Source organism: Bufo gargarizans, chromosome 4 (genome assembly GCF_014858855.1).
Source record: "Bufo gargarizans isolate SCDJY-AF-19 chromosome 4, ASM1485885v1, whole genome shotgun sequence".
NCBI lineage: Eukaryota > Metazoa > Chordata > Amphibia > Anura > Bufonidae > Bufo > Bufo gargarizans.
In genome coordinates, this window is record NC_058083.1 from 73,123,316 (window position 1) to 73,149,844 (window position 26,529).

General features: G+C 45.2%; 1 protein-coding gene across 4 annotated transcripts in view; it reads right to left on the minus strand.

Annotated features, from left to right (window-relative positions):
- Positions 1-640: 640 nt before the first annotated feature.
- Positions 641-26,529, minus strand: part of RNF144A (ring finger protein 144A) — a 61,839-nt gene continuing 35,950 nt past the window's right edge. For all 4 annotated transcript variants that reach the window (XM_044290047.1, XM_044290051.1, XM_044290048.1 and 1 more), the window contains 6 exons: positions 21,821-21,925; positions 20,656-20,716; positions 17,932-18,139; positions 12,274-12,421; positions 9,824-9,913; positions 641-2,340 (listed from right to left, as the gene is read on the minus strand). In XM_044290047.1, coding sequence (XP_044145982.1) covers positions 2,209-2,340; positions 9,824-9,913; positions 12,274-12,421; positions 17,932-18,139; positions 20,656-20,716; positions 21,821-21,925 — 744 coding nt within the window. In that variant the 3' untranslated portion in view covers positions 641-2,208. The remainder of the gene's footprint in view (positions 2,341-9,823; positions 9,914-12,273; positions 12,422-17,931; positions 18,140-20,655; positions 20,717-21,820; positions 21,926-26,529) is intronic.

The following is a 26,529-nucleotide window of genomic DNA, read 5'->3' on the forward strand; positions in this document are numbered from 1 at the left end:
AGCGCACATGTAACAGGTCTGCTGACATATGTCCTATAAATGACAATGCTATAGTAACCTAGTAATAATACAATTGCCAACCCCTAGAGGCATAAACCTGGACAACATGTGCAAAGTAGAAAATACCCACTAAGGAGGGAGTCTAACCTCTCCTTGGTGAGTATTTTTAATTGTTTTCTGAATACTACCGTGCTTTTAGGTATTAATCCACTACTAGTCTTTCTTTATGGGTTTTTAAAGAGGACCTTTTACCTGGAAAAACATTGTGAACTAAGTAGCATGACATATACAGCGGCGCCCGAGGATCTCACTTCACTTACTATTATCCCTGGGCGCCGCTCCGTTCACCCGCTGTGCCCTCCGGTATCTTTGCTCACTTGGTTATAGTGGGAGGAGCCTGCCCTTGTTCTCCTGGGCGTCTCCTTCTCCTAGGCTGTAGCGCTGGCCAATCACAGCGCAGAGCTCACAGCCTGGAAGAAAGAGACGCCCAGGAGAACAAGGGCAGGCTCCTCCCACTATAACCAAGTGAGCAAAGATACCGGAGGGCACAGCGGGTGAACGGAGCGGCGCCCAGGGATAATAGTAAGTAAAGTGAGATCCCCGGGCGCCGCTGTATATGTCATGATACTTAGTTCACAATGTTTTTTCAGGTGAAAGGTCCTCTTTAATGACCGGTATATTTATTGTCTTGGTTTGTTATAAACCATTTTTGGCAATGTGCATTTTTATTGGAGGGGATGTCCTTTTCATTGTATGGATTTTGCCACATTTTAAAGCTTTTTAATATATTTGTTAACCAATAAAGTATCTACATTTTTCTTTGTATGGTGTACAGTATAGTTTTTTTCCTTTTCTTTGTTGTGCCATTCCTCTGTCATGCCTCCTGGAAATGTATGGAAAAAAATGACAATTGGGAGTTACTATTCCATTTAGGCCTCTTGCGCATGTTGCCGTTCCGTGCATTGGGGACCAAAAATGCACCACCACTGCACGGGGAACATCGTGCACTACTTTTTTTGCGTTGTGGAGGTACGTACGGAAACACTCTGTAGTTCTTCTGTGGGGTTCCATGCCTCCAGCCTGCATAAGACCTTCTGGATTACAGACCCATTCAAGTGTATGGGTCCGCATTCATGGTGCGGGGTGCACACGGCCGGTGCCTGTATATTGCAATGGCCGTGTGCATGAGGCCTTAGCGGGTGTTCCTTCTCCGTCTGGTACTGTCTAATCAGTGCTGAGTGTGTATACGGACACATGCTGTTAACAAGGGGAATGGTAACACCCAGTTGTCAGTTTAGTCATACGTTTCCAGGAGGAGTAACAGAGGAATTATACAGAATTCTAATAAAAGAAGCTTCAAAATGGATAAATTGATATTTCACGAGTACTACAAATATTTACTAAAACAGGGGAGCTGAGGGGTCCTCTTTATGGAGCAGAGGCACCCATAGGTGATCCATATAGTTCTATAGGTGAATCCACAGTGCAGCTGCCTGGAATGTTCCAAAGGCAAATCATTATGGGTCACATTGTAAATATGAGGCGGACGGGTTGCAAACATCACTGTGGACGATGAGTATAAAACTGTGCTCTCATGTGAAAGGAGCCATAATTGAATGTTGTTCAAAACAGCAAAACAGCAAAATCAAAGGAAATTGTTTTAACGTTTTTACTTTTTTGTAATTTTTTTTTCTAGATTTTTTTTTTTTTTTAGCAATTCTCACTTTGGTAAATGCAGACTGCAACAACCATGAGGCTCGCTGCACGGTGTACCCTGTGATAGGAAACAAGGGGTTAATCTGCAGCCACGTATTCCCTTTAGAACAATGCACTTTAAGAAATATACAGCATTTTACAAGAATACAAATGAAGGTAAACAATATCAGGAATGACATAGAGGAGGACGCTAAGCCTAAAACAGTTTAGAAACAGATCGACAGGACCAGAACCGATGTCAGACCCAAGAACTGTTATGTGGATGAGGGATGTCATCTGTACATTGTGCCGGCTCGTCCTCCTGCCTCCTTCGGCCACCACGGTCCTGGGATGAAGTCAGGGGCGGTGAGGACACGAGGTCTTAGTAGAATGGCACAGTGTATGTCCTGGAGAGCTGGCTGAGCCCGGGAAGGCTACAACATGTCCCATGTGTGATGTAGCCTCCGGCGGTGTGCTGGGACCCCACAGAAATCAACACCACGCTCCTGAGCATTAGGTGGGCAGCGGGTCATCGTCTCCTTTACTGCATTTACATTTGCAGCACAAAACAAATGGTGTGGCCAGTAAGAGGAACGGAGAGGCTACCAACAGCAAGAGGCCGAAACCTGCAAATATCCCGACCACCTGTAAAGGAAAAATACACATCAATAGAACGCAGAATAGATGTACTGTAAAATCTATCTATCATCTATCTATTATCTATCTATCTATCTCATACCCATCTTTCTATCATCTATCTATTCTAGGAAGGCGCAAGGGTCCGTCGTTGACAGAAGATATGTCACCGATGTTCCTGGCCTCGGTGAAGTAAGAGCTGGTATTTTCAGGTGTCAGCGGCAGCTAATGCTGATTGACACTTTACTATTTTAGTATGGCTGTAATAGCTGATCCTGGACAACTCTTACTGGGAGTAGTCAAAGTGCTGGGCGGGTGACTACTCCCCACGTTCCAGGCCGGGTCTTCACTGGCCTATAAAAAACCCAGCTGGCAGAGTCAGCTAGGAGTAATTACCTCTCTCTAACAGAGGAGCTCTGGCAATCGCTGGTGTGGGAACTGAGCCCTGTGCTGGGCTGAAAAGCTGAGTCCTGTGTGTTGGGACAGCAGGCCACCTAAAGCCTGCATTTGGACTACTAGAGGCAGGACCGCCGACAAGGTGATGTTTTTTGTTATGCATGAACTTTCTACTCGGTGTGAACAAACACCAACCCTGCAAAGAGTGTTTTTGTTTGCCTTATGTGTGAAGAAACACGGACATTTGAATTAAGAACTTGTACTTTGCCTCTGTACTGCACCCACTTATCCCAACTACCAGAGTGAATCCCCCCCAATTGGCGGAAAATGCAGGCATTGCAGTGAGGCTGGCGTGAAGGCCAAAATATTTTAGTTTTTCCGGGCACAGTTGTATGTCTTATATCAACCCAGCGAGATTACAACTATCGTGAAAGCTCTCGTGGGGGCTAACTTGCAACAGCGAGAGGCCAATAAGCAACAGCAGGAAACAAACCAGCTGCTGTTACAATATGTGATGGCTTTACAAGCAGCAGGAGCATCCCAGAGTGTCCACGATGCACGGAAAGCGGTCCGTGCGGCGATCTCCAAGATGACCCCGCAGACGACATTGAAACCTATTTGGTGATCTTCGAGAAGGTAGCCATGAGAGAGAAGCTACCCCGGGAGCAATGGGCTGAGGTCGTCCCTCCGTTCCTGGCGTCTGGACCCCAGCAGGTGTATTTTGACTTACCAGATGATCAAGCGGCTGAATACTCGACGGTAAAGGGTGAGATCCTGGCGAGACTGGGGATGAATGTGTTGGTCCAGGCCCAGCGGGTGCATCAGTGGGAGTTTAGCACGGCTGAGCCCGCGAGGCCGCAGTATTATACCCTATTACACCTGTTGCAAAAATGGCTGCAACCTGACGTGCCGAGTCCCACTGCTATGTTGGACAGTCGGTTGGCTGATGTCTTCTGGAGGTCTTTGCCGTACCCCCTCCATCACTGGATCGGCCCGGTGTCTCCTGGTAATGCCCTTGAGATGGTGGACCTGGTGGAACGCTATGAGGCTACCAGGAATTTAAAAGGGGGTTCGTTTGGGAGGGGGCAGCCAAACCCCAGCAATCTCCATCCCAGACCCAGAGACTTGTGCCAACCAAGCCCACCCGGGCTGTACCCCCATAGACCCGGCTCCGATAGTATGCTGGCGGTGTCAGGAGACTGGGCACGTAAGGGCCGACTGTACCCATCGGGGCGAACCCATGGAGACTAACTATGGATATCGCAACTCGTTGTATGCCAGGAAGCTGTGTGCATCAGGTATCCCAGAGACTATAGACAATAACCACCTGTGCCAGGTAGAAGTGGGAGACACTCTGTCTCTATCCATGGGAGGCGGCAAGTGGACCCACGAGGTGGCCGTTGCCACCACTTTACCTTATGAACTAATAATAGGGAGAGACTTTCTGGGCTTCCCGGCCCTGTGGCTGGCTGTGAGAGTTGTTGATGCCCCTGAGTCAGGGGTAACTTCAGCAGAGTGGCCTGGCTCGGGCGGGAGGCCAGAACCCTGGAAACCCGAGGCCGAAGGGCCAGTGGTAGGGGTGACCGCCACTTTGGTGGAAGAGGGGGAGACAACCCCGCTGAGTGTGTTGGTAGGAGACGTTGAGGACTTGCCGCCGGGTCCTGAATTGGCAGACCTCAAAGTCTCCGGTGAAAACTTCGGAACCGCACAACACCCAACCTTATCCCGGGCCTGGGAGAATTTTGTAATAATTGATGGTGAACCACAAAAACCTGGGGCCGAATCGATGTTTCCCCGATTTGTCATTCACCAGGAAATGCTGTATCAAGTAAACCAACTACGGGGTGAGCATATTGAACAGCTGGTGGTGCCCAAGGTGTATCTCAAGCTCGTATTGGAGCTTGCCCACCAACATGTTCTTGGGGGTCACTTGGGGTGGCAGAAAAAGCAGGACCGGATACTACAGCGGTTTTACTGGCCCAGTGTGTTCAGAGAGGTAGAAGAGTTTTGTAAGTCTTTCCCAACCTGCCAGATAAATAGCCCCCAGCCACATTTCCAGAGTCCTCTGGTGCCCCTCCTACTTATCGAGGTCCCGTTCGAGCGAATCGCTATGGATCTCATAGGCCCAGTACAGAAGTCCGCTAGAGGGCACCAACACATCTTGGTCATCCTCGACTATGCCACTCGGTATCCGGAGGCGGTGCCACTGCGACATACATCAGCCAAACTCATAGCTAAGGAGTTAATGGAGATGTTTTCCCGAGTGAGACTACCTAAAGAGGTTCTGACTGACCAAGGGACCCCTTTTATGTCCAAGGTCATGAGGGAACTCTGTAAGTTACTCCACATAAAACAGCTACGGACGTCCGTGTATCATCCGCAAACAGATGGCCTGGTAGAGAGGTTTAATCAAACATTAAAAAACATGTTAAAAAGAGTGGTGTCTAAGGATGGGAGGGACTGGGACCTTCTTCTGCCCTATCTCATGTTCGCAGTGCGAGAGGTGCCCGTGGCCTCTACTGGGTTCTCACCCTTCAAACTGCTATATGGCAGAAACCCTTGCGGTCTGTTGGACATAGCCAAAGAAGCATGGGAACAACAACCCACACTGCACAAAAGTGTTATTGAGTACGTCACCCAGATGCCAGGACGGATCAAGACAGTGCTGCCTCTAGTCAGGGAGCATATGGAGGCAGCGCATCGAGCCCAGAGTAGGGTCTATAATCGGCAGGCTCGGGTCCGGAACTTTAACCAGGGTGATTGGGTTTTGGTTCTGGTACCAACCGTAGACAGTAAGTTCCTAGCTAGGTGGCAGAGGCCCTACAAGGTACTCGAGAAAGTGGGAGAGGTAAATCACAAGGTACACCAGCCAGGGCGGCGAAAGTTGGAGCAGGTGCATCATGTAAATTTGCTAAAATCATGGAAAGATAGGGAGTCCTCTACTGAAGATAGCCCACAGCCAGGTTTTGTAGGAGAAAAGGTTCAGGCTCCTCGGTCTGATGCAAGAGAAGCAGTTGCCACAGTAAACATTGCTGACAGCCTCTCCTCTAAACAGGCTCAGAAAGCCAGGGAGTTCATTAGTCGGAACACGGATGTGTTCTCGGACCTCCCTGGATGCACTTTCATAATCCGGCAAGCCATACCGGGTACCCGAGGCTCGGCGACAAGCCATCGTGGAGGAAGTGCTGCTAATGCTGCAACTAGACGTCAATGAGGAGTCCAAAAGTGAATGGGCCAGTCCGATAGTCTTAATACCCAAGCCGGACGGGACCTTACGGTTCTGTAACGATTTTCACAAGCTAAACAATATCTCCAAGTTCGATGCGTATCCCATGCCCCAGGTAGATGAGCTTATCGAGAGGTTAGGACAAGCCCGATATTTTTCTGTTTTGGACCTCACGAAGGGCTACTGACAGTTGCCCTTAAAGGAGGCTGCCAAAGAGAAAACTGCCTTTGTCACCCCTGAGGGGCTGTATCAGTATAAAGTGTTAACCTTTGGTCTGCATGGTGACCCCGCCACGTTCCAACAACTCATGGACATTGTACTTCGTCCACATCGTTGGTACGCGTTGGCTTACCTGGACAATATCGTCATCAACAGTACCGACTGAGAAAGTCATCTAACCAAAGTGCAGGCTGTAGTGGACTTCCTTAGGAAGGCTGGACTGACCGCTAACCCAAAGAAATGCGCGATAGGGTTAGAGGAGACTAAGTACCTGGGGTACGTAATTGGATATGGAGTTATCAAACCCCAAGTAAATAAAATAGAGGCGATTTGGAATTGGCCACGACCTGTCACCACGAGGCAAGTAAAGTCGTTCCTGGGAATGGTGGGCTATTATATGAGGTTCGTTCCCCACTTTGCCACTTTAGCGTCTCCGTTGACAGGGCTCTTGAAGGGACGGAAGTCCGTGATGGTCCGCTGTAATGACCAGGCGGAAGAGGCTTTTTTCGCGTTGAAGTCGGTCCTGTGCGGGTCACCTGTTTTGGTGACGCCCAACTTCAAGAGGGAGTTTGTGGTACAGACAGATTCCTCGGAGCCGCAAACTTACCCCAGCCGAGACTAGGTACAGTATAGTGAAGAGAGAGTGCCAGGCCATTAAATGGGCACTCAAGTTTCTCCGCTATTATCTGTTGGGGAGAAATTTCCGTCTGGTTACCGACCACTCCGCTCTCAAGTGGATGAGCCAGGCCAAAGAGAGGAATGTTTGGGTCACCAGATAGTTCTTGTCATTACAGAACTTCAAGTTCTCAGTGGAACACAGGCCGCTTGCAGGGAAACACGGATGCCCTGCTCCGGGTACACTGTCTGGCAAGTGTTCACCCCCTCAGGGTTGAACAAAGGGGGGAGGTATGTAGGAAGGCGCAAGGGTCCGACGTTGACGGAAGATATGTCACAGAGGTTCCTGGCCTCGGTGAAGTAAGAGCCGGTAATTTCAGGTGTCAGCGGCAGCTAGTGCTGATTGAAACTTTGCCATTTTAGTATGGCCGTATAGCTGATCTGGGACGGCTCTTACTGGGAGAAGTCAAAGTGCTGGGTGGGTGACTACTTCCCACGGACATTTGAATTACGAACTTGTACTTTGCCTCTGTACTGCACCCACTTATTCCAACTACCAGAGCGAATCCCCACACTATCTATTATCTATCTATCTCATATCTATCTATCTAATATATTTCTATCTATCTATCTATCTATCTATCCATATGCTGCTAGCTTGATATGGATGTTATTTACTATGCATATATGCAGATTCTATAATGATAGAGACACACAGTGGCTTTAGCCGACACTCAGATGCAATATAGCTGAAAACTGCACCAGTTTTGGGTTTTGCTGAAAATCAATGTGATTGTCGAATTGATTTGTAATGTCTACGTAGATTTGCAAGTAAGAGCTCATGCACACGAAAGTATTTTCTTTAGATGTCCGTTCCCGTTTTTTTGCAGACCGTATACGGACCTATTCATTTCAATGGGTTCGCAAAAAAAACGGAAGTTACTCTGTGTGCATTCTTTTTCCGTATGTCCGTATTTCGGACAAGGATAGGACTGTTCTATTTGGGGCCAGCTGTTTTGTTCCACAAAATATGGAATTCACACAGACGTCATCCATATTTTTGGCGGATCCGTTTTTTGCAGACCACAAAATACATACAGTTGTGTGCATGAGACCTAAAACCAATGTTTTTTCTGTAAAATCACATGTCGGCGCTGTGGCTGCTATTGTGTATCTATGCCCTCAATCTGGAGAAAACAAGATGAGATCATTTCAAATGACCTATTTAGCCAAACAATTATTCGGACTTCAGTTCTTCCCAATTATCGAATAGTGCTACAAAATGATTTGGAAGATAGAAAACATTTGACACTATAACTAAATTTTACATTTTTTCTTTTTGAATTTCAGTTGTTTTTGTGTTAGTTTTAAGTCTCTCTTTGCTTTGTGCGCCTGCACCAAGTTTCTGAACAGGTGCACCTTAATAATATATGTGGCGTGAGCGCAACGTGGTTTAGACCTTTAGGTGTAAAAGTAGACCAGGGGGTTGCCTGGCGTGGGTTGCAACTTTTTTGCGATTTAAATGAGCCATAATCCAGGTCTAATCTCACTTTCACCTTTTAAACACATGCTACTGTGAAAAGTAGCGAGGATCACGAAATGTCACAAAAAATGTCGCAGTTGTTAAGTCTTGCAACTTTTTTTTATTAGATTATCATTATGTAAACTAATGGAAACAAGTGCTGGATTAACAGAATTTCTGGATTATCAAATACCAGATCAAATTCTCTGGTAGAAAAATATATTAGCATGATAAGAAATATTGATGAGTTTAGAATTATATTTGTTTTATATATTCATTTATTATTAACTGTCATCTATCTCATCTTTAACTATCAGCAAGATTAGTGATCATAATTACTGCTGTTTCACCACCAGGGGGCAGTGGTTAGATAGAAAGTGACAGCTAAGCACTTAGCTAGGACATCTAGCAATGCTGTATAATAAAGTAAAAGCTCCTGTAGCAATCATGTGGTTTTCCTTTATTCAAGGTAATATATGCCACAATGGGGACAAGAAGATGAAAACTGCTGTATACAAGGTAAAGTACATCACTGCAGGATGTATCAGTATTGCAGGAGTATAAAATAAACAATTTTCAGGTCTCTTTCCACTGAGGATTATTTGTCTTGTTTTTGGGGAGTATAATGGGATTAAGAATGTAAGAACCTCCAGATTTCGGGAGGGCCTTGACTCTTCTACAAACAAGAAGACCCCTTTTTCTATATTTGGACAACCCAAATGAATGTTTAAAATAGGGATGGCCAACCTGCAGCCCTCCAGCTGCTGCAAAACTACAACTCCCAACATGCCCGGACAGCCTTCAGCTATCAGCCTACAGCGGGGCATGCTGGGAGTTGTAGCTTTACAACAGCTGGAGGGCCGCAGATTGTGCATCCCTGTTTTAAACCAAGCATCCTCCAGCTGTTGCAAAACTACAACTCCCAGCATGCCGGAACACCCTTTAGGTATCAGCCTACAGCAGGGCATTGTGGGAGTTGTAGTTTTACGACAGCTAGAGGGCCGCAGTTTGAGGATGCCTGTTTTAAACAAATTAAGCCTCACAGGAAATAATATACATCTTTATATTATGCAACCTCATATTTCCAAAGAAAGCAAGATATGTTGGGCACGTTGCTTTCTTCCATGCGGACAGCTGAAGATTTACTGTAACAGGGTCTTGCACCTCAAGACAGGACATCCTGCTCAGGAGGCTTCAATGAGCTCCTACAAGTTGCGCTGGATAGTAGGCAGTAGTTTTCTTAGGGTCTGTAGTGAAGGTGCCTGTCCAGGAGAGGGCAGTATGGCACAGTTATTCACACAGCCACTATCTAGGAGTAGAAAAAACACGAGGCATGTTCTACCACATGCCAACCGCCTCTGGGCACACGGCTCTGCCATGTGCATGGGGCCTGTTGCTTTGTATCTAGGCACAGTGCTGATCTCTGCAGACAAGAGCAATTCTGTTCATTTACCAGTGGGATGTAAAAACAGCCTGGGTCACCTATAAGACCTATTTCACCTATTTCAACCTACCTGTGTCCTGTGCCATATGACCGAGGCCCTGGAATGACCGAGCTTGTTCCGACAAGGCCCCTTATCGTAATGTATCAGCAGGAAATCGTCCTGGTAATTCAGAAATGTAAAGACAGAGCAGACAGCAAGGTAAATGTAATATATATATGTAGATAGATCTATACATATTATATAAATATATAAACATATACATAAAAACATATAAATAGAACACAGGGAAAACAAGTGTTTTGCGGTCTGCAAATTGCGGATCCCGCAAAACACGGACACCAGCCATGTGCGCTCCACATTTTGAGGACCGCACATGGCCGACAGTTTAAATAGAAATGACTTTTCTTGCCCATGTCTGCGGACAAGAATAGGACATGTTCTATATTTTTGCGGAACGGAAGTGCGGACACTGTGTGCTGTCTGCATCTTTTCCAGCCCCATTGAAAATGAATAGGTCCAGATCTGTTCCGTAACGTTGCGGAACGAATCCAGACCCGTTTTGCGGACTTGTGAATGGACCCTAACAGATGATTAGTGAGCTTGTGGGACCACCCCTGCAGATCTGATATTGATGACCTATCCTGAGGATAGCCGTCAATTTAAAAATCCTGGGCAACCCCTTTAAGTCAGTTTTCCTCAGACAGTGAGACTGGTGTGCACGGAACCAAGAGTCAAAGCTTCATAAAGATGGTGATTTTTAGTGTGGGTAATGGATTAAAGGGGTTATCCTGGAAAAAATACTGATGACCTATCCTCAGGCTAGGTCATCAATATTAGATCGGCGGAGATCCCACTCCCAGGACCCCCACAGATCAGCCCTGTGATTAGTAAGCTGCTCGGAGTCCGCAGCGCTCACCAGAGCTCAGTTGAGTGCGGACGCTCTCTAAAACAGCTAGTAGGTGGGGATGCCAGGACTCAGATCCCGCCAATGTGATAATGATGACCTATCCTGAGGATAGTTCATTATTATCATTTGCAGGATAACCCCTTTAAATGGGTTTTTCTAGATGTATTATCCTTTGGATAGGTCATCAGTATCTGATCGGTGGGGGTCCGACACCCGGAACCCTCGCCGATCAGCTGTTTGAAAAGGTAGCGGCGCTCGCAGTAGCGCCACGGCCTTCTCTCTGCTCACCAAGCACAGAGCCGTACATAGTATAGTGGCTATGCTTGGTATCGCAGTTCAGCCCCATTCACTTTTCTGGGGCAGAGCTGTACCGAGGCCACGTGACCAATGAATGTGATGTCACTGGCCTAGGGAAAGCTGTGAGAAGGCCGCGGGGCTACTGAAATCACTGCTGCCTTCTCGAGTTGTCTGTGAGTCGGTCTTCACGCTCCTGTAATTCGCCCACTGGCCCCTGGTATTGCCCATACGGCTCAGGTAGGTGAGTGTTAGGACCCGAGCTACTTGAGAAACCTTGGCGCGGTGCTCGGGCTCAGACCTGTCCTCCTGGTATGACATGTTTGCTAATCTCTCAATTTTAACATCAGTTTGAGGGCTTAGGAAGACCGCAGAGTGCACCTGTCCTTGTTGTTATTAGATTGTGATATTGGTTATCACATCCACATAACTGCTATCTTGTGTAGGATGTTTTTTGTGGTACTTGTGGTCCGCTCTGGACATCCTCCACTGTATGCATTTTTGCTGGGGATTGCCATTAGCAACGGGCCACAAGTGCAGGATTTTCTCCCCTGTATATATATATATATATATATATATGCACAACTGCATGTGGGTTTGAGCCCGTCCTGCCTGTTTAAAACCACGCTATTCTTGTTAGTTTGCCTTCTCGAACAGCTGATAGGGGGAGTCCCGGGTGTCGGACCTCACCGATCAGATACTGATGACCTATCCAGAGGACCCCTTTAAGATAAAAGTAGGTGGACTTTCACACAAATACATGAACAAACCATTACATAGACACATATACATACAGAGAGATACATACATACTATACAGAAACATAAAAACATAAGGTCCTCATACATATTAGGATACAGTCGGCAAGAACCACCGTTTGAACGACAGTAGATGTGTATGGGGGGCCTTCAGACTTTCTCTTGCAGTAATAAAAAAAACTGCACCCAAAGGTGCCCATGTCCTTTAAAGTACTTAATATTTAACATACGTGTTAGTATGTTATGCTTAGTTATGCTTTTGTAGTGAAAAGCGTAGTTGGCGACACGTTTAAATACAGTCACATAAAAGGTATAGAAAGGGGCACTCTGATGGCATACCCTATGTCTGTCCAGCAGGACTCTCTCAGCACATTGGACGTTTATGGAAACAGCATAAAAACCTATTTCAAGTGGAATTTCTCATTAGGAATACAGCGCTCTAAAAGCCGGGGTCACAGCATGTGTTCCCTTTAAATGAGTATTTAAAGCTAGGGGGGCAATAAAGTCAAGCAACAGATTTGTGCAGCAAGGTTTATTACTACTTTGTGAATGGTACTCACATCGAGTGACTCTAGGCAGTACCAGCAGAATGCGTGCTTGCAGTTTTTACACATCATTTGCGCGCAGCCTTCATCTCTTTCTATGTAGACTTTACATTTTGGGCACCGCTTGATTGGAACGTCGTCTTCTACTATCTTCAATGCAGAGCTGATAAGATAAAAAGTCTGTTTTGTGATCTCTATAGAGTATACAGTACTGTACAAAAGCCCCTTTAGATTGGCCGAACATCAGGCTGATTATCGCTTACAGGCGTTTGTAGGAACGCTCGCTATAGATGATCTGCTGGTGTAAAGGTACCGCAGATTACAAGCGAAACGTTCATTCATCGGGTAATTGGATCTTGCATGCAGTCTAAACATTATTCTGCTGCCGGCAAGCAATGATTCTGTATGGGGACGAGCGATGGCATTATTGTCGATTGTCGGGAAGAAACGCTTCCTTCCTGCCAATCCTCGGCTCTCTTGGGCAGTGTAAAGGGGCCTTCACAATGTATATGACAGCATCTTTGCATCCCACGAATATTAATCATGTTCTTGTGTCATGGGCCCAGCAGCTGGAGGAAACACTGAGAAAATGCCCAATAAAGTAATGAAGTTTATTCACCCATCGAGTTGAGGGACAGAAAGAAGACATTTGCTGCATACACATTAACCACTTCAGCCCCGCTAGGTGAAACCCCCTTCATGACCAGAGCACTTTTTACACTTCGGCACTACACTCCTTTCACCGTTTATCGCTCGGTCATGCAACTTACCACCCAAATGAATTTTACCTCCTTTTCTTCTCACTAATAGAGCTTTCATTTGGTGGTATTTCATTGCTGCTGACATTTTTACTTTTTTTGTTATTAATCAAAATGTAACGATTTTTTTGCAAAAAAATGACATTTTTCACTTTCAGCTGTAAAATTTTGCAAAAAAAACGACATCCATATATAAATTTTTCGCCAAATTTATTGTTCTACATGTCTTTGATAAAAAAAAAATGTTTGGGCAAAAAAAAAATGGTTTGGGTAAAAGTTATAGCATTTACAAACTATGGTACAAAAATGTGAATTTCCGCTTTTTGAAACAGCTCTGACTTTCTGAGCACCTGTCATGTTTCCTGAGGTTCTACAATGCCCGGACAGAAGAAAACCCCCACAAATGACCCCATTTCGGAAAGTAGACACCCTAAGGTATTCGCTGATGGGCATAGTGAGTTCATAGAACTTTTTATTTTTTGTCACAAGTTAGCGGAAAATGATGATGATTTTATTTTATTTTTCTTACAAAGTCTCATATTCCACTAACTTGCGACAAAAAATAAAAAATTCTAGGAACTCGCCATGCCCCTTACGGAATACCTTGGGGTGTCTTCTTTCCAAAATGGGGTCACTTGTGGCGTAGTTATACTGCCCTGGCAATTTAGGGGCCCAAATGTGTGAGAAGAACTTTGCAATCAAAATGTGTAAAAAATGACCGGTGAAATCCAAAAGGTGCACTTTGGAATATGTGCCCCTTTGCCCACCTTGGCAGCAAAAAAGTGTCACACATCTGGTATCGCCGTACTCAGGAGAAGTTGGGGAATGTGTTTTGGGGTGTCATTTTACATATACCCATGCTGGGTGAGAGAAATATCTTGGTCAAATGCCAACTTTGTATAAAAAAATGGGAAAAGTTGTCTTTTGCCAAGATATTTCTCTCATCCAGCATGGGTATATGTAAAATGACACCCCAAAACACATTCCCCAACTTCTCCTGAGTACGGCGATACCAGATGTGTCACACTTTTTTGCTGCCAAGGTGGGCAAAGGGGCACATATTCCAAAGTGCACCTTTCAGATTTTGCAGGCCATTTTTTACACATTTTGATTGCAAGGTACTTCTCACACATTTGGGCCCCTAAATTGCCAGGGCAGTATAACTACGCCACAAGTGACCCCATTTTGGAAAGAAGACACCCCAAGGTATTCCGTGAGGGGCATGGCGAGTTCCTAGAATTTTTTATTTTTTGTCACAAGTTAGCGGAAAATGATGATTTTTTTTTTTTCTCTTTTTTCCTTACAAAGTCTCATATTCCACTAACTTGCGACAAAAAATAAAAAATTCTAGGAACTCGCCATGCCCCTCACGGAATACCTTGGGGTGTCTTCTTTCCAAAATGGGGTCACTTGTGGCGTAGTTATACTGCCCTGGCAATTTAGGGGCCCAAATGTGTGAGAAGTACCTTGCAATCAAAATGTGTAAAAAATGGCCTGCAAAATCTGAAAGGTGCACTTTGGAATATGCGCCCCTTTGCCCACCTTGGCAGCAAAAAAGTGTGACACATCTGGTATCGCCGTACTCAGGAGAAGTTGGGGAATGTGTTTTAGGGGTGCCATTTTACATATAACCATGCTGGGTGAGAGAAATATCTTGGCAAAAGACAACTTTTCCTATTTTTTTATACAAAGTTGGCATTTGACCAAGATATTTTTCTCACCCAGCATGGGTATATGTAAAATGACACCCCAAAACACATTCCCCAACTTCTCCTGAGTACGGCGATACCAGATGTGTGACACTTTTTTGCAGCCTAGATGCGCAAAGGGGCCCAAATTCCTTTTAGGAGGGCATTTTTAGACATTTGGATCCCAGACTTCTTCTCACACTTTCGGGCCCCTAAAAAGCCAGGGCAGTATAAATACCCCACATGTGACCCCACTTTGGAAAGAAGACACCCCAAGGTATTCAATGAGGGGCCTGGCGAGTTCCTAGAATTTTTTTATTTTTTGCATAAGTTAGCGGAAATTGATTTTTTTGGTTTTTTTCTCACAAAGTCTCACTTTCCGCTAACTTAGGACAAAAATTTCAATCTTTCATGGACTCCATATGCCCCTCAGCGAATACCTTGGGGTGTTTTCTTTCCGAAATGGGGTCACATGTGGGGTATTTATACTGCCCTGGCTTTTTAGGGGCCCTAAAGCGTGAGAAGAAGTCTGGAATATAAATGTCTAAAAATGTTTACGCATTTGGATTCCGTGAGGGGTATAGTGAGTTCATGTGAGATTTTACTTTTTGACACAATTTAGTGGAATATGAGACTTAGTAAGAAAAAACAAAAACAAAAACAAACAAAAAATTTCCGCTAACTTGTGCCAAAAAAAATGTCTGAATGGAGCCTTACAGGGGGGGGGGGGGTGATCAATGACAGGGGGGGTGATCAATGACAGGGGGGTGATCAATGACAGGGGGGTGATCAATGACAGGGGGGTAATCACCCATATAGACTCCCGGATCACCCCCCTGTCACTGATCACCCCCCCTGTAAGGCTCCATTCAGACATCCGCATGATTTTTTACGGATCCATGGATACATGGATCGGATCCACAAAACACATGCGGACGTCTGAATGGAGCCTTACAGGGGGGTTATCAATGACAGGGGGTGATCAGGGTGATCACCCCCCTGTCACTGATCACCCCCCCTGTAAGGCTCCATTCAGACATCCGCATGATTTTTTACGGATCCATGGATACATGGATCGGATCCACAAAACACATGCAGACGTCTGAATGGAGCCTTACAGGGGGGTTATCAATGACAGGGGCTGATCAGGGTGATCACCCCCCTGTCACTGATCACCCCCCCTGTAAGGATCCATTCAGACATCCGCATGATTTTTTACGGATCCATGGATACATGGATTGGATCCACAAAACACATGCGGACGTCTGAATGGAGCCTTACAGGGGGGTTATCAATGACAGGGGGTGATCAATGACAGGGGGTGATCAATGACAGGGGGTGATCAGGGAGTGTATATGGGTGATCACCCGCCTGTCATTGATCACCCCCCTGTAAGGCTCCATTTAGACGTCCGTATGCGTTTTGCGGATCCGATCCATATCGTGATCCGTAAAAATCATACGGACGTCTGAACGGAGCCTGACAGGGGGGTGATCAATGACAGGGCGGTGATCAATGACAGGGGGGTGATCAGGGAGTTTATATGGGGTGATCATGGGTTATCAGGGGTTTATATGGGGTTAATAAGTGACGGGGGGGGGGGGGTGTAGTGTAGTGTAGTGTGGTGTTTGGTGCGACTGTACTGACCTACCTGAGTCCTCTGGTGGTCGATCCTAACAAAAGGGACCACCAGAGGACCAGGTAGGAGGTATATTAGACGCTGTTATGAAAACAGCGTCTAATATACCTGTTAGGGGTTAAAAAATTCGGATCTCCAGCCTGCCAGCGAGCGATCGCCGCTGGCAGGCTGGAGATCCACTCGCTGACCTTCCGTTCCTGTGAGCGCGCGCGCGCCTGTGTGTGCGCGTTCACAGGAAATCTTGCGTCTTGCGAGATGACGCTTATATGCGTGACTTTGCGCAGGGCTGCCACCTCCGGAACGCACATGTGCGTTAGGCGGTCCGGAGGTGGTTAAGAACGGTTATCAGTGACAGCAAGTTTTATTATTAATTTTTGTTAAAGGCTACGTACACCTTTTAGGGCATTTTTCATTATTGCATTGTACTCATTTTGAGCTACAAATCATTTTTTCATTTGGTCTTTATAAAAAATGTTGAGCCCCTTTCTCTGTACAGCCTTGAGATTCTTTAGTTTCCGTCAGGAAGCTCAGCTGAGAGCTCTTCATCTCTGACCTCCTAAACGCTCATTATAGCTCAATTCTTATCTTACTGATAGGAATGTGGCTTCAATAGGTATTTATGACCGTTTAGTAATTTAGAGATCAGGTTTATTAGATGAGGGAACAGGGTGAAAGTGAAAGTACGATTTACACAGCTTGAAAAAAAGTTAACCCTTTGTGACAGAACAGTTGAATATTTTTTATAAAGACCAATTGAAAAAATGATTTTCAGTCCAAAATGAGTAAAATGCAATCATAAAAAGAATTGTTCTCAAACGAGTACATAGCCTTTAAGGATTTATTGTTAGATAAAGTGATGATTTCCCAGAAATAGAGTTGTATCGTTAGCATAATGGGGAGCAAGGTGGCTCAGTGGTTAGTAGGTCCTAGGTTTGAATCCAACCAAGGACAACATCTGCATGGAGTTTGTATGTCTTCCCTGTGTTTGTGTTGGGTTCCTCCGGGTACTCTGGTTTGCTCCTACACTCCAAGCGGAAAATAGATAATAAATAATAATGCTGGAGAAAAAAAGGATAGATAGATAGATATGTGCCATTGCACAGCAACTTCTAATTGTTAATCAGCTTCTTCTATAAATGCTGCTCTGTCATCTCACTCCTTGCCTGAGCTTAGGTTCCTAGTTTACTAGTTTAACCAGTGAAGGTGTGCTAGTCTGCCCATGTACTAAACTTCTGCCTGTTTACCAACTCTGATACTCCGCTGCCTTAGTGTACCGTACTGACACTTTGCTGCCTGCCCTGATCTCTGCCTGTTTACGGACTACAAGCATTGCTTGAGCCCTTGGTGCTTCGCACCGGTGTCTGTTTCCTGTGGATCAGCTGCCAACTATACTGCAGTGAAGGCCAGATCCCTGTATAGGTGGGGTGAAAACCAGGGGACTATCCCAACGTCAAGCCAGTTATTTGGTACACTGGGTCCACACCCAATCCCCATTACATAGATAGATAGTATTGATAAGATTAGTTCATAGGCTGCAGTTAAGACTTTATCTTTGTTACCCTCCCAGACATTATGAGCTATGCTGTACCTTGATTCTCCCGGAAGAAAAGTGATTGGCATATTTTCTTGACAACCCTGTCCAGGGTGCCAGTCAGCCTTGCATGATGAGCAGAACTCCGTATCACAAGATGTGCACTGCACCAGCTGTGGATCCTGGGGCCCTTTCTCCTGTAACTTGCACACAGCTTGGCAGGACGATGAAGGACACCAAGTCCTACATGGATCTAAAAGGACTTCTAAACAAAAAGCATAACAAAATGTTAGACAGTACATGGACTGACAATATATAAACCTGCATAAACTATTCAGATATTTCATGATGCAAGGTTTCTTATGGGGGAGGCCTCCACAAAGGTTTTCTCTCTGAGCCCCAATGGGGGCAGGTACTGTCTGATATGAGGGATGACAATCTCTGGATAGGTCATCAGTATCTGATGCTGGGCGTCCAACACCGAGGACCCCTGCCGATCAGATGTTTGAGAAGACACTGGTGCTCCTGTGAGCGCCGCGGCCTTCAGGCAGCTTACCAAGTACAGCGCCGTACATTGTGTAGTGGCCATGCTTGGTATCGTGCTCAGCCCCATAGAAGTGAAGTGGTTATGGTGCAATCTGTGGGAAAAAGACCTCAAAATGAGGAGACCCGAGGAGGTCCAGTATGAGCCCACAGCAGTGTATGAGTGGTCACATTCTTATGTCCATTCCTTGGACGTCATTTATGGTAAGCAGAGGAGTTCTCACCTAAATGAATTAACCTCTGAAATAATGATGTTTAGATCAAGATTATGTTATCTCCTGGAAGGCTTGGTACTAAATCAATCACTTCTTTTCAACATGAAGATGAAAGGACACTGACAGGCAAGGACAATGTAAGACGCGGCTGGTAATTAAGGAGATAGGTTTAGATGCTTTTGATTTCCTAATCTTTGATCTGAGTCAAGCTGGAAAGACAATAATAGAAAAGCTTCTGTGATGGAGCATGGCTTCAATTATTCATGGCTTCCGCCTTTCAGTAACTATTGAGGAACTGGTTATGCTACAAGGGCAGGGATTCTTCAAATAAAAGGTAAAGAGGCACTATAGGTGCAAGCACGCCGCGTAGTACTCACCACTGCTTCCCCTTTCCTGCGAGGAACCCAGAAGCTTAAAGAGAGCCTGTCCCCTCTCCTGACATGTCTGTCTTAGTGACTACTTGCATTCTCCATGTAACAACAATTCAGGACCACTTATAGTTAGGACTCTGTGTTTTGCCATTCTTTTATTATCCCTCCTGGAAGAAATGAATGAATTGCTAGCAATAAAGGTCCAAATGGGTGTTACCAGAAGTTATGAATGAATTACTAGAACTTTGCAATGCAGGGTCAGCTAGGTGTTACCAGTGTGTGTGTGTGTGGGGAGGGGGGGGGGCATGCACAGTCTGACACTATCCAATCAGTGCTGCCAGACTGTGCAGGGACACACCCCCAACTGGTAACACCCAGATGGACCTTTTTTTGCAGACTGAGTACAACTCATTCATAACTTCTAGAAGGAATAATAGAGGAATAGCACAACATAGAGTCATAAGAATAGATGCTCCAGAACTGTTATTAGTGGTTACCAAAACAGACATGTCAGGAGAGGTGAAAGCTACTCTTCAAAGTAACATGGCAGAAGATTTCTGCCCACGAAACGACATCTAGCACTTGATAGGTTACTTAGAAACGCGCACAAAGACAGTAACTTTGTGGCCGCTGCTTTAGTATGCAGATTCATTAGTAAGTGCCCCTTAGGTGGTTCCAATCCCAGCAAGTGCCCTGTTTCTTGCCGTCTCTGCCCCGCTCTCCCCTTTGCCTTGATTGACAGCACCAGCCTTTTCCCAGCTTGGCAGAAATCTGTCCGTTTGTGCCTGCCATAAGCACAGTACATCTATGGGACTGCTGCCAGTATACCATGCATGTGGTATTTGCGGATACCAGGCTTGACTGGCAATCAAGGCAAACAGGAAAGAGCTCAGCAGAGTTTGCATAAGAGACCCTTGCACTTTCCAGGACTGCGACCACCAAAGGGGCACTTGCCAAATTATTTGCATACCAGAAGTTATTTTTATCTGAAATAAAAGTGATGAAAAGGTGCAGTATGTGTGCACGTTTCCACGTACCCTACCAAGTACTGGTAGACATAAATCTTCTGTCAGCAGTTCTCTTCTTTACTGCAAGACTCTTTCTTGTACAGCGCCTGCGCTGGATAATAAAGCGCGTGAAGTAGCATGCTAATTTAGGAGAAGCCAGGGCCAGGCATGACAATGTTTTCACCGCCTAGCCTTGTCAATCAAAGTGGAGAGGGTGCGGCAGTTGCAGAGAGAGCGGAGCCTCTAGGTGTAATAACAACGCCCCCGTTGCTCCTGGAGGATCATTTGTATAAATTAAAACATAATTTTTCTCAGCAATGCGGGCGCATATCCACATGGGACCAACACAGATGTCTTCAACTGCCAAGTGCACATGTAACAGGTCAGCCAGTGTCATAGGTACAGATCTGCTAACAGATGCCCTTTAATAATAATAATTTAATAGGGCTACAGTTAGTAAATATAGCAGAGAATTATCAGACAGAGAAAACATCTTCAACCAGTTGCTCTCCAGCTTTTGCAGCAGATCCTACTGGAGAGCTGAAGGTTTGAGAAAATTTGAATAAAGCATTGCCCAAGTGTCTGTTCAGCAGGCAAATATTGGGTCGCGTGATCCCGATTTAACTGTTCTGACTCCTGCTTTACCTCTTTCAAACTGCAATTTCTTGTATTTTTGCATTATTTCTGCTGCAACCATGCATTCAATCTGCGAAAAAGAATAAGAGATTTTATAAAGTAAATAAACTGCAATGTGCACCATGGAGACAGTGACTGGGAGCAATCTCTGTATACACCCTTGCACAGATAATGCTATCAATCACTGATAACACCTCCCCGTATACAACTATCAGTGACTGACAGCTATCTCTGTATACATATTTACACAGAGAATGCTATCACTGATAACACCTCCCCATGTACAGCTATCAGTGACTGACAACTATGTCTGTATACACACTTACACAGAGAATACTATCAATCACTGATAACGCCTCCCCGTGTACAGCTATCAGTGACTGACAGCTATGTCTGTGTACACACTTACACAGAGAATACTAGCAATCACTGATAACGCCTGTGTACAGCTATCAGATAATGACAGCTATCTCTGTATACATACTTACACAGAGAATACTATCAATCACTGATAACACCTCCCCCGTGTACAGCTATCAGTGAGTGACAGCTATCTCTGCATACACACTTACACAGAGAATGCTATCAATCATGGATAATACCTCCCTAGTGTACAGTTATCAGTGACTGACAGCTATCTCTGTATACATACTTACACAGAGAATACTATCAATCACTGATAACACCTCCACGTGTACAGTTATCAGTGACTGACAGCTATCTCTGTATACACACTTACACAGAAAATGCTATCAATCACTGATAACACCTCCACGTGTACAGTTATCAGTGACTGACAGCTATCTCTGTATACATACTTACACAGAGAATACTATCACTCACTGATAACACTTCCCCATGTACAGTTATCAGTGACTGACAGCTATCTCTGTATACACAGTTACACAGAAAATGCTATCAATCATGAATAACACCTCCCTAGTGTACAGTTATCAGTGACTGACAGCTATCTCTATATACACACTTACCCAGAGAATTCTATCACTCACTGATAACACTTCCCCATGTACAGGTATCAGTGACTGACAGCTATCTCTGTATACACACTTACACAGAGAATGCTATCAATCGCTGATAAAAGTTTATCTTTAGACTACAGTAAGTGATTCATTACATCCAGTACAAGGTGCAGACAGTTGTCCAGGCTACTTGCCTCATTCTCCTGTAAATGGCCTCTCTTTGGACAACCGGCGTCAGGACAGCTGATAGCAGTTTCTAAACCTTCCTTGATTAGAAGTTCAACGTATTGTTTCAAACACTGTTATATATAAAAAGAGAAAAGGAAAAATCTCATTTTAATGTTTACATGAAATATATACCCAGTACAAGGCCATGGATATATGGGCATAGCATATTAATCAGTTACGTCCTCCTACTGTGCTCTTACACATTACATGAACGTCAACCGGCCAACCATCTAAGGCTACTTTCACACTAGCGTTTTGGCTTTCAGTTTGTGAGATCTGTTCAGGGCTCTCAAAAGCGGTCCAAAACGGATCAGTTTTGCCCTAATGCATTCTGAATGGAAAAGGATCCGCTCAGAATGCATCAGTTTGCCTCCGTTCTGTCTCCATTCCGCTCTGGAGGCGGACACCAAAACGCTGCCTGCAGCATTTTGCTGTCCGCCTGATGAAGCGGAGCCAAACGGATCCGTCCTGGCACACAATGTAAGTCAATGGGGACGGATACGTTTTCTCTGACACAATCTGGCACAATAGAAAACGGATCCGTCCCCCATTGACTTTGCATGCGGTTGTATTATTGTAACAGAAGCGTTTTTGCAGATCCATGACGGATCAGCAAAAAACACTAGTGTGAAAGTAGCCTAATGTGTATGAGGGTCAGTGTCGGACTGGGGGCCCACCAGAGGAAATTATTCTCGAGGCCCAACCCTTATATCATCAATAAAGTTTAATAGGTTTTGAATCACGGAAATAGAAAAACCTAGTGGCAAGTAATTGGCTCCAAAGACAGCTTAAAATGGTTATTTTTTCTTGGATCTTTGAGGTCCATTATGGTCTCAGAGCCTGGGCGGTGGTGGTGTTGCATCTCATTATGTATGATCCTTGCCAAAGGGGTCTGGTAGTGGCTTATTCCCCGCTCTGGAGTGAGAGCACATGCACATTCGGCTGAGCCCTAGGGTTCCTGTGTATGGAGGGGGTCAGGAGGAACCTGAGCCACCTTACGCTGTGTTTTATACTTGGCACACACCTTATCTTATATATCATATATGAATTATTAAGAACTAATTCAATAACAGCCTTCGTCCAAAAATGTCTGAGCAATGCCACAATGTATGAATGCAAAAAAACGCTCTGTAATTGCTTTGCATGCCAAGAAAAACTTGGCCGAGGAACATGAGGCTGATTTTGGCATAGAGAAGTGGAAGATTCCTGCAGATTGGTACCACAGCTCATTTACACGCTGTATGTGCTCCTTGCACGTCTGTGTCATGCCTCGTCTCTTACATTCTAGGAGTTTTTATAGCATTTTCCATACGCTTAAGCAGGGTCAGCCAAGTAGACAGGGACATCTGGATAAATTACTATCCGGACCTTGAGCTGAGCTCCGCATTAAAGGGGTTCTCCGGGCTTTTAATATTGATTACCTATCCTGAGGATAGGTAATCAATATCAGATCGGCAGGGGTTCAACACCCGGCACCCTCAACGATCAGCTGTATGAAGTGCACGCATGCCGTCTCCCATCCTGCTCACTGCTGCTATGTCTATGGTGAGCAGGAAGAGAGACAGGATATGGCACGCGCGCGCCTTACCTTCATACAGGTGATTGGCGGGGGTGCTGGGTGTCGGACCCCCACCTATCTGATATTGATGACCTATCCTGAGTATAGGTCATCAATATTAAAAGCCCAGAGAACCTCTTTAACATGGTGCAGATACCTTGCTGGAATAGATACAGAATATGCAGAATACAGATGTCCACAGACACAAACCAAGGACCGCAGCAGTGTTGGATTGGCCCATCAAAGTACCAGAGGAGGCTCCGGTAGACCGGTGCTCTGATACCTTAGTGGGCCCTGTGGGGATTCGCTCTGGTAGTTAGGATTAGCGGGTGCAGCACAGAGGCAAAGTACAAGTTCTTGGTTCAAAACATCAGTGCTTATTCACATGTGAAAGCAAAACAAAAACACAAGTTGCTTGGTGATCGTTCACACACATGAAAAGTTCATATACAAAACAGTCATCTTTACTCCTGGTGTTACTTCACACCCTGTTAAAAGGTCTGCTTTGTCAAGTCCACAGGCAGGCGTTAGGCGGCTTGTTCGCCCTCACAGGGGTCTGAGCCTTCCAGCCTGGCTCAAGCCGCGGATCCCAACACAGCCTTCAGATCCCAGCACATAGACCCCCTGAGCTCCAGTGTCAGACGGAGGTAATCCTCTCCACCTGGCAGTGCTGGCTGGTTTTTATGCCTGGCAAAACCCAGCCTGGAACATCGGGAGTAGTCACCCACCCAGCACTTTGACTACTCCCAGTAAGAGCCTCCCGGATCAGCTATTACAGCCATACTAAGTATCATGGTGTCAAACAGCAACAGCTGCTGACACATAAAAACCGGCTCTTACTCCACCAAAGCCAGGAACCTCAGTAACACGTACCTATCATCCACAATGATTCCTTGTACCTTCTTACAGCCCCAAATGTCCAGGAGAAGAAAAAAAAAAGATCTGGAGATTCCTTTGGAGCCAATGATTTGTCACTACTGTTTATTTCCTTGAATCAAAACCTATTAGACTTTATGGATGATATGTGGATTGGGCCCTGAGAATAATTTCCTCTGGTGGGTCCAAGGAACCTTAGTCTGACACTTGGCTCCAGTGCTTAAAGAGCACCTGTCAGCAGATTTGTACCTATGACACTGGCTGACCTGTTACATGTGCACTTGGCAGCTGCAGGCATCTCTGTTGGCCCCATGTGTCCGCACTGCTGAGAAAAATTGTGTTTTAATATATGCAAATTAGCCTCTAGGAGCAACAGGGGCGTTGCCATTACACCTAGAGGCTCTGCTCTCTCTGCAACTGCCATGCCCTCTGCACTTTGATTGACAGGATCAGGCAGTGAAAACGCCATCATGGCTGGTGCTGTCAATCAGAGTGCAGATGGCGCAGCAGTTGCAGAGAGAGCAGAGCCTATAGGTGTAATGGTAACGCCCCCGTTGCCCCTAGAGGCTCATCTGCATATAATAAAACATCATTTTTCCCAGCAATGCGGCACATATGAACATGGGACCAACACAGATGCCTTCAGCTGCCAAGCGCACATGTAACAGGTCAGGCGGTGTCATAGGTACAAATCTGCTGACAGATGCCCTTTAAAGCAATGGATGCCTTGGTTTGCGTCCGACCACAGTGCAGCTTATATGTTCTCCTTATCCTCACAAGGATTTTGTTGGATTTCCCAGTTTTATCTCACGCTCCAAAAATATACAAATGGGTTAAGTGGCTTCCTAGGAAATAGTTCAAATTTATATGCCATTGCTTATATAGCAGCGCCGTAGACAGATTGTCATTCATTGTCAGCCCCTGTTCACAAATTTCCCTATCTGACACACTAGGGCTAATTTCATAGGAAGACATTGAACCTATAGGTATGTTTTAGGGGTGTATAGCGATGGCCTTTGAACCTACGACCCCAAGACACCACAGGTAACATTTAGAAATTAGTGCAGGGCAATCTCATACTGATACAATATTTGGAGGTCACTTGGTCCCTTTTTTTCCACAAATTTTTTTCCAGTGATGCCCCGAGCACTCACCAGGGTATGGGTAATATATACACTGCTCTCCACTATCAGAGAAATGTGGATTCCCTGAGGTGTGCATGGAGATCTGCTATAGCCAAGAAGAGGTGAGGATGCAAGCATGTGTAGTCACTGGCTTGTATATCCCCATATCGCCCACCCCTATTCACAGTGTCTGATCAGTTGGGGTTTGCAAACCCTGAAAGACATTTAAACACCAGGCCAGCAACAACACCCCCTCCCCCACAAATGCACACAGAGAATAAAAAAGCTTTGTGCTTCGGACAATTATCCCTGGGAATCGGCCTGTTTACCCTGGTTATCAGCCCGCCTAGCATGCCAAACAGCAAAACAGATCTTTGCCAGCAAGAAGTGTTGACATGGTGTCGAGGGTTGTCGGGGAGGTACAGATTACTTCTTAATATGCAGTCCGTGCCTTCTGCGGAGTCTGGTTCTCTCCGGAGTGATCCGGCTGAATAAGCAGGGACATTTTTTCAGTCACAGAATCCATAGAGGTATAAAATAATAATATTCTTTTACATACAAATTATATTTTAAAATATAATGATGCTGGAAATATACAAATATACTGTATATTCACTGCATATTCCCACCCATCAATATATTTTTTCAACACTTATTTTACTATTTTCATATGTTTATTCGGGACATGACCAAATGTTCGGGTCAAGATGGACCAAAACACTAGTGTCGGCCTCCATGTGTGTTTACTGGAAATACTAAAAAAATAAGTTATATTATTGGATGAGAATTTGAGTGCCATGGTTACTTTGTGTACATATTCTAATACTAACATGGGAAGGAAAGTGGTATGAAATATAAAGGATAGAAAAAAACTGAAATTTCACCTAGCATATTGGCACATGGGAGTCCGCTATTGTGAGACAAGAGTTCGCTGTCCAGAGCAGGCCTTAGAGTAGTGAGTCAACAGCTGCCTCCCTCATTATCTAAGGCCTATAAGACAAAAAGATAGGGTAGTCGTCGTCTGAGACACTGGTGGCATATTGCTAGTATATACCAACAATGTCTGATAGGTGCAGGTCCCACCTCTGTGTTCTCCTTCACTTCTGAGGGCTTGTTC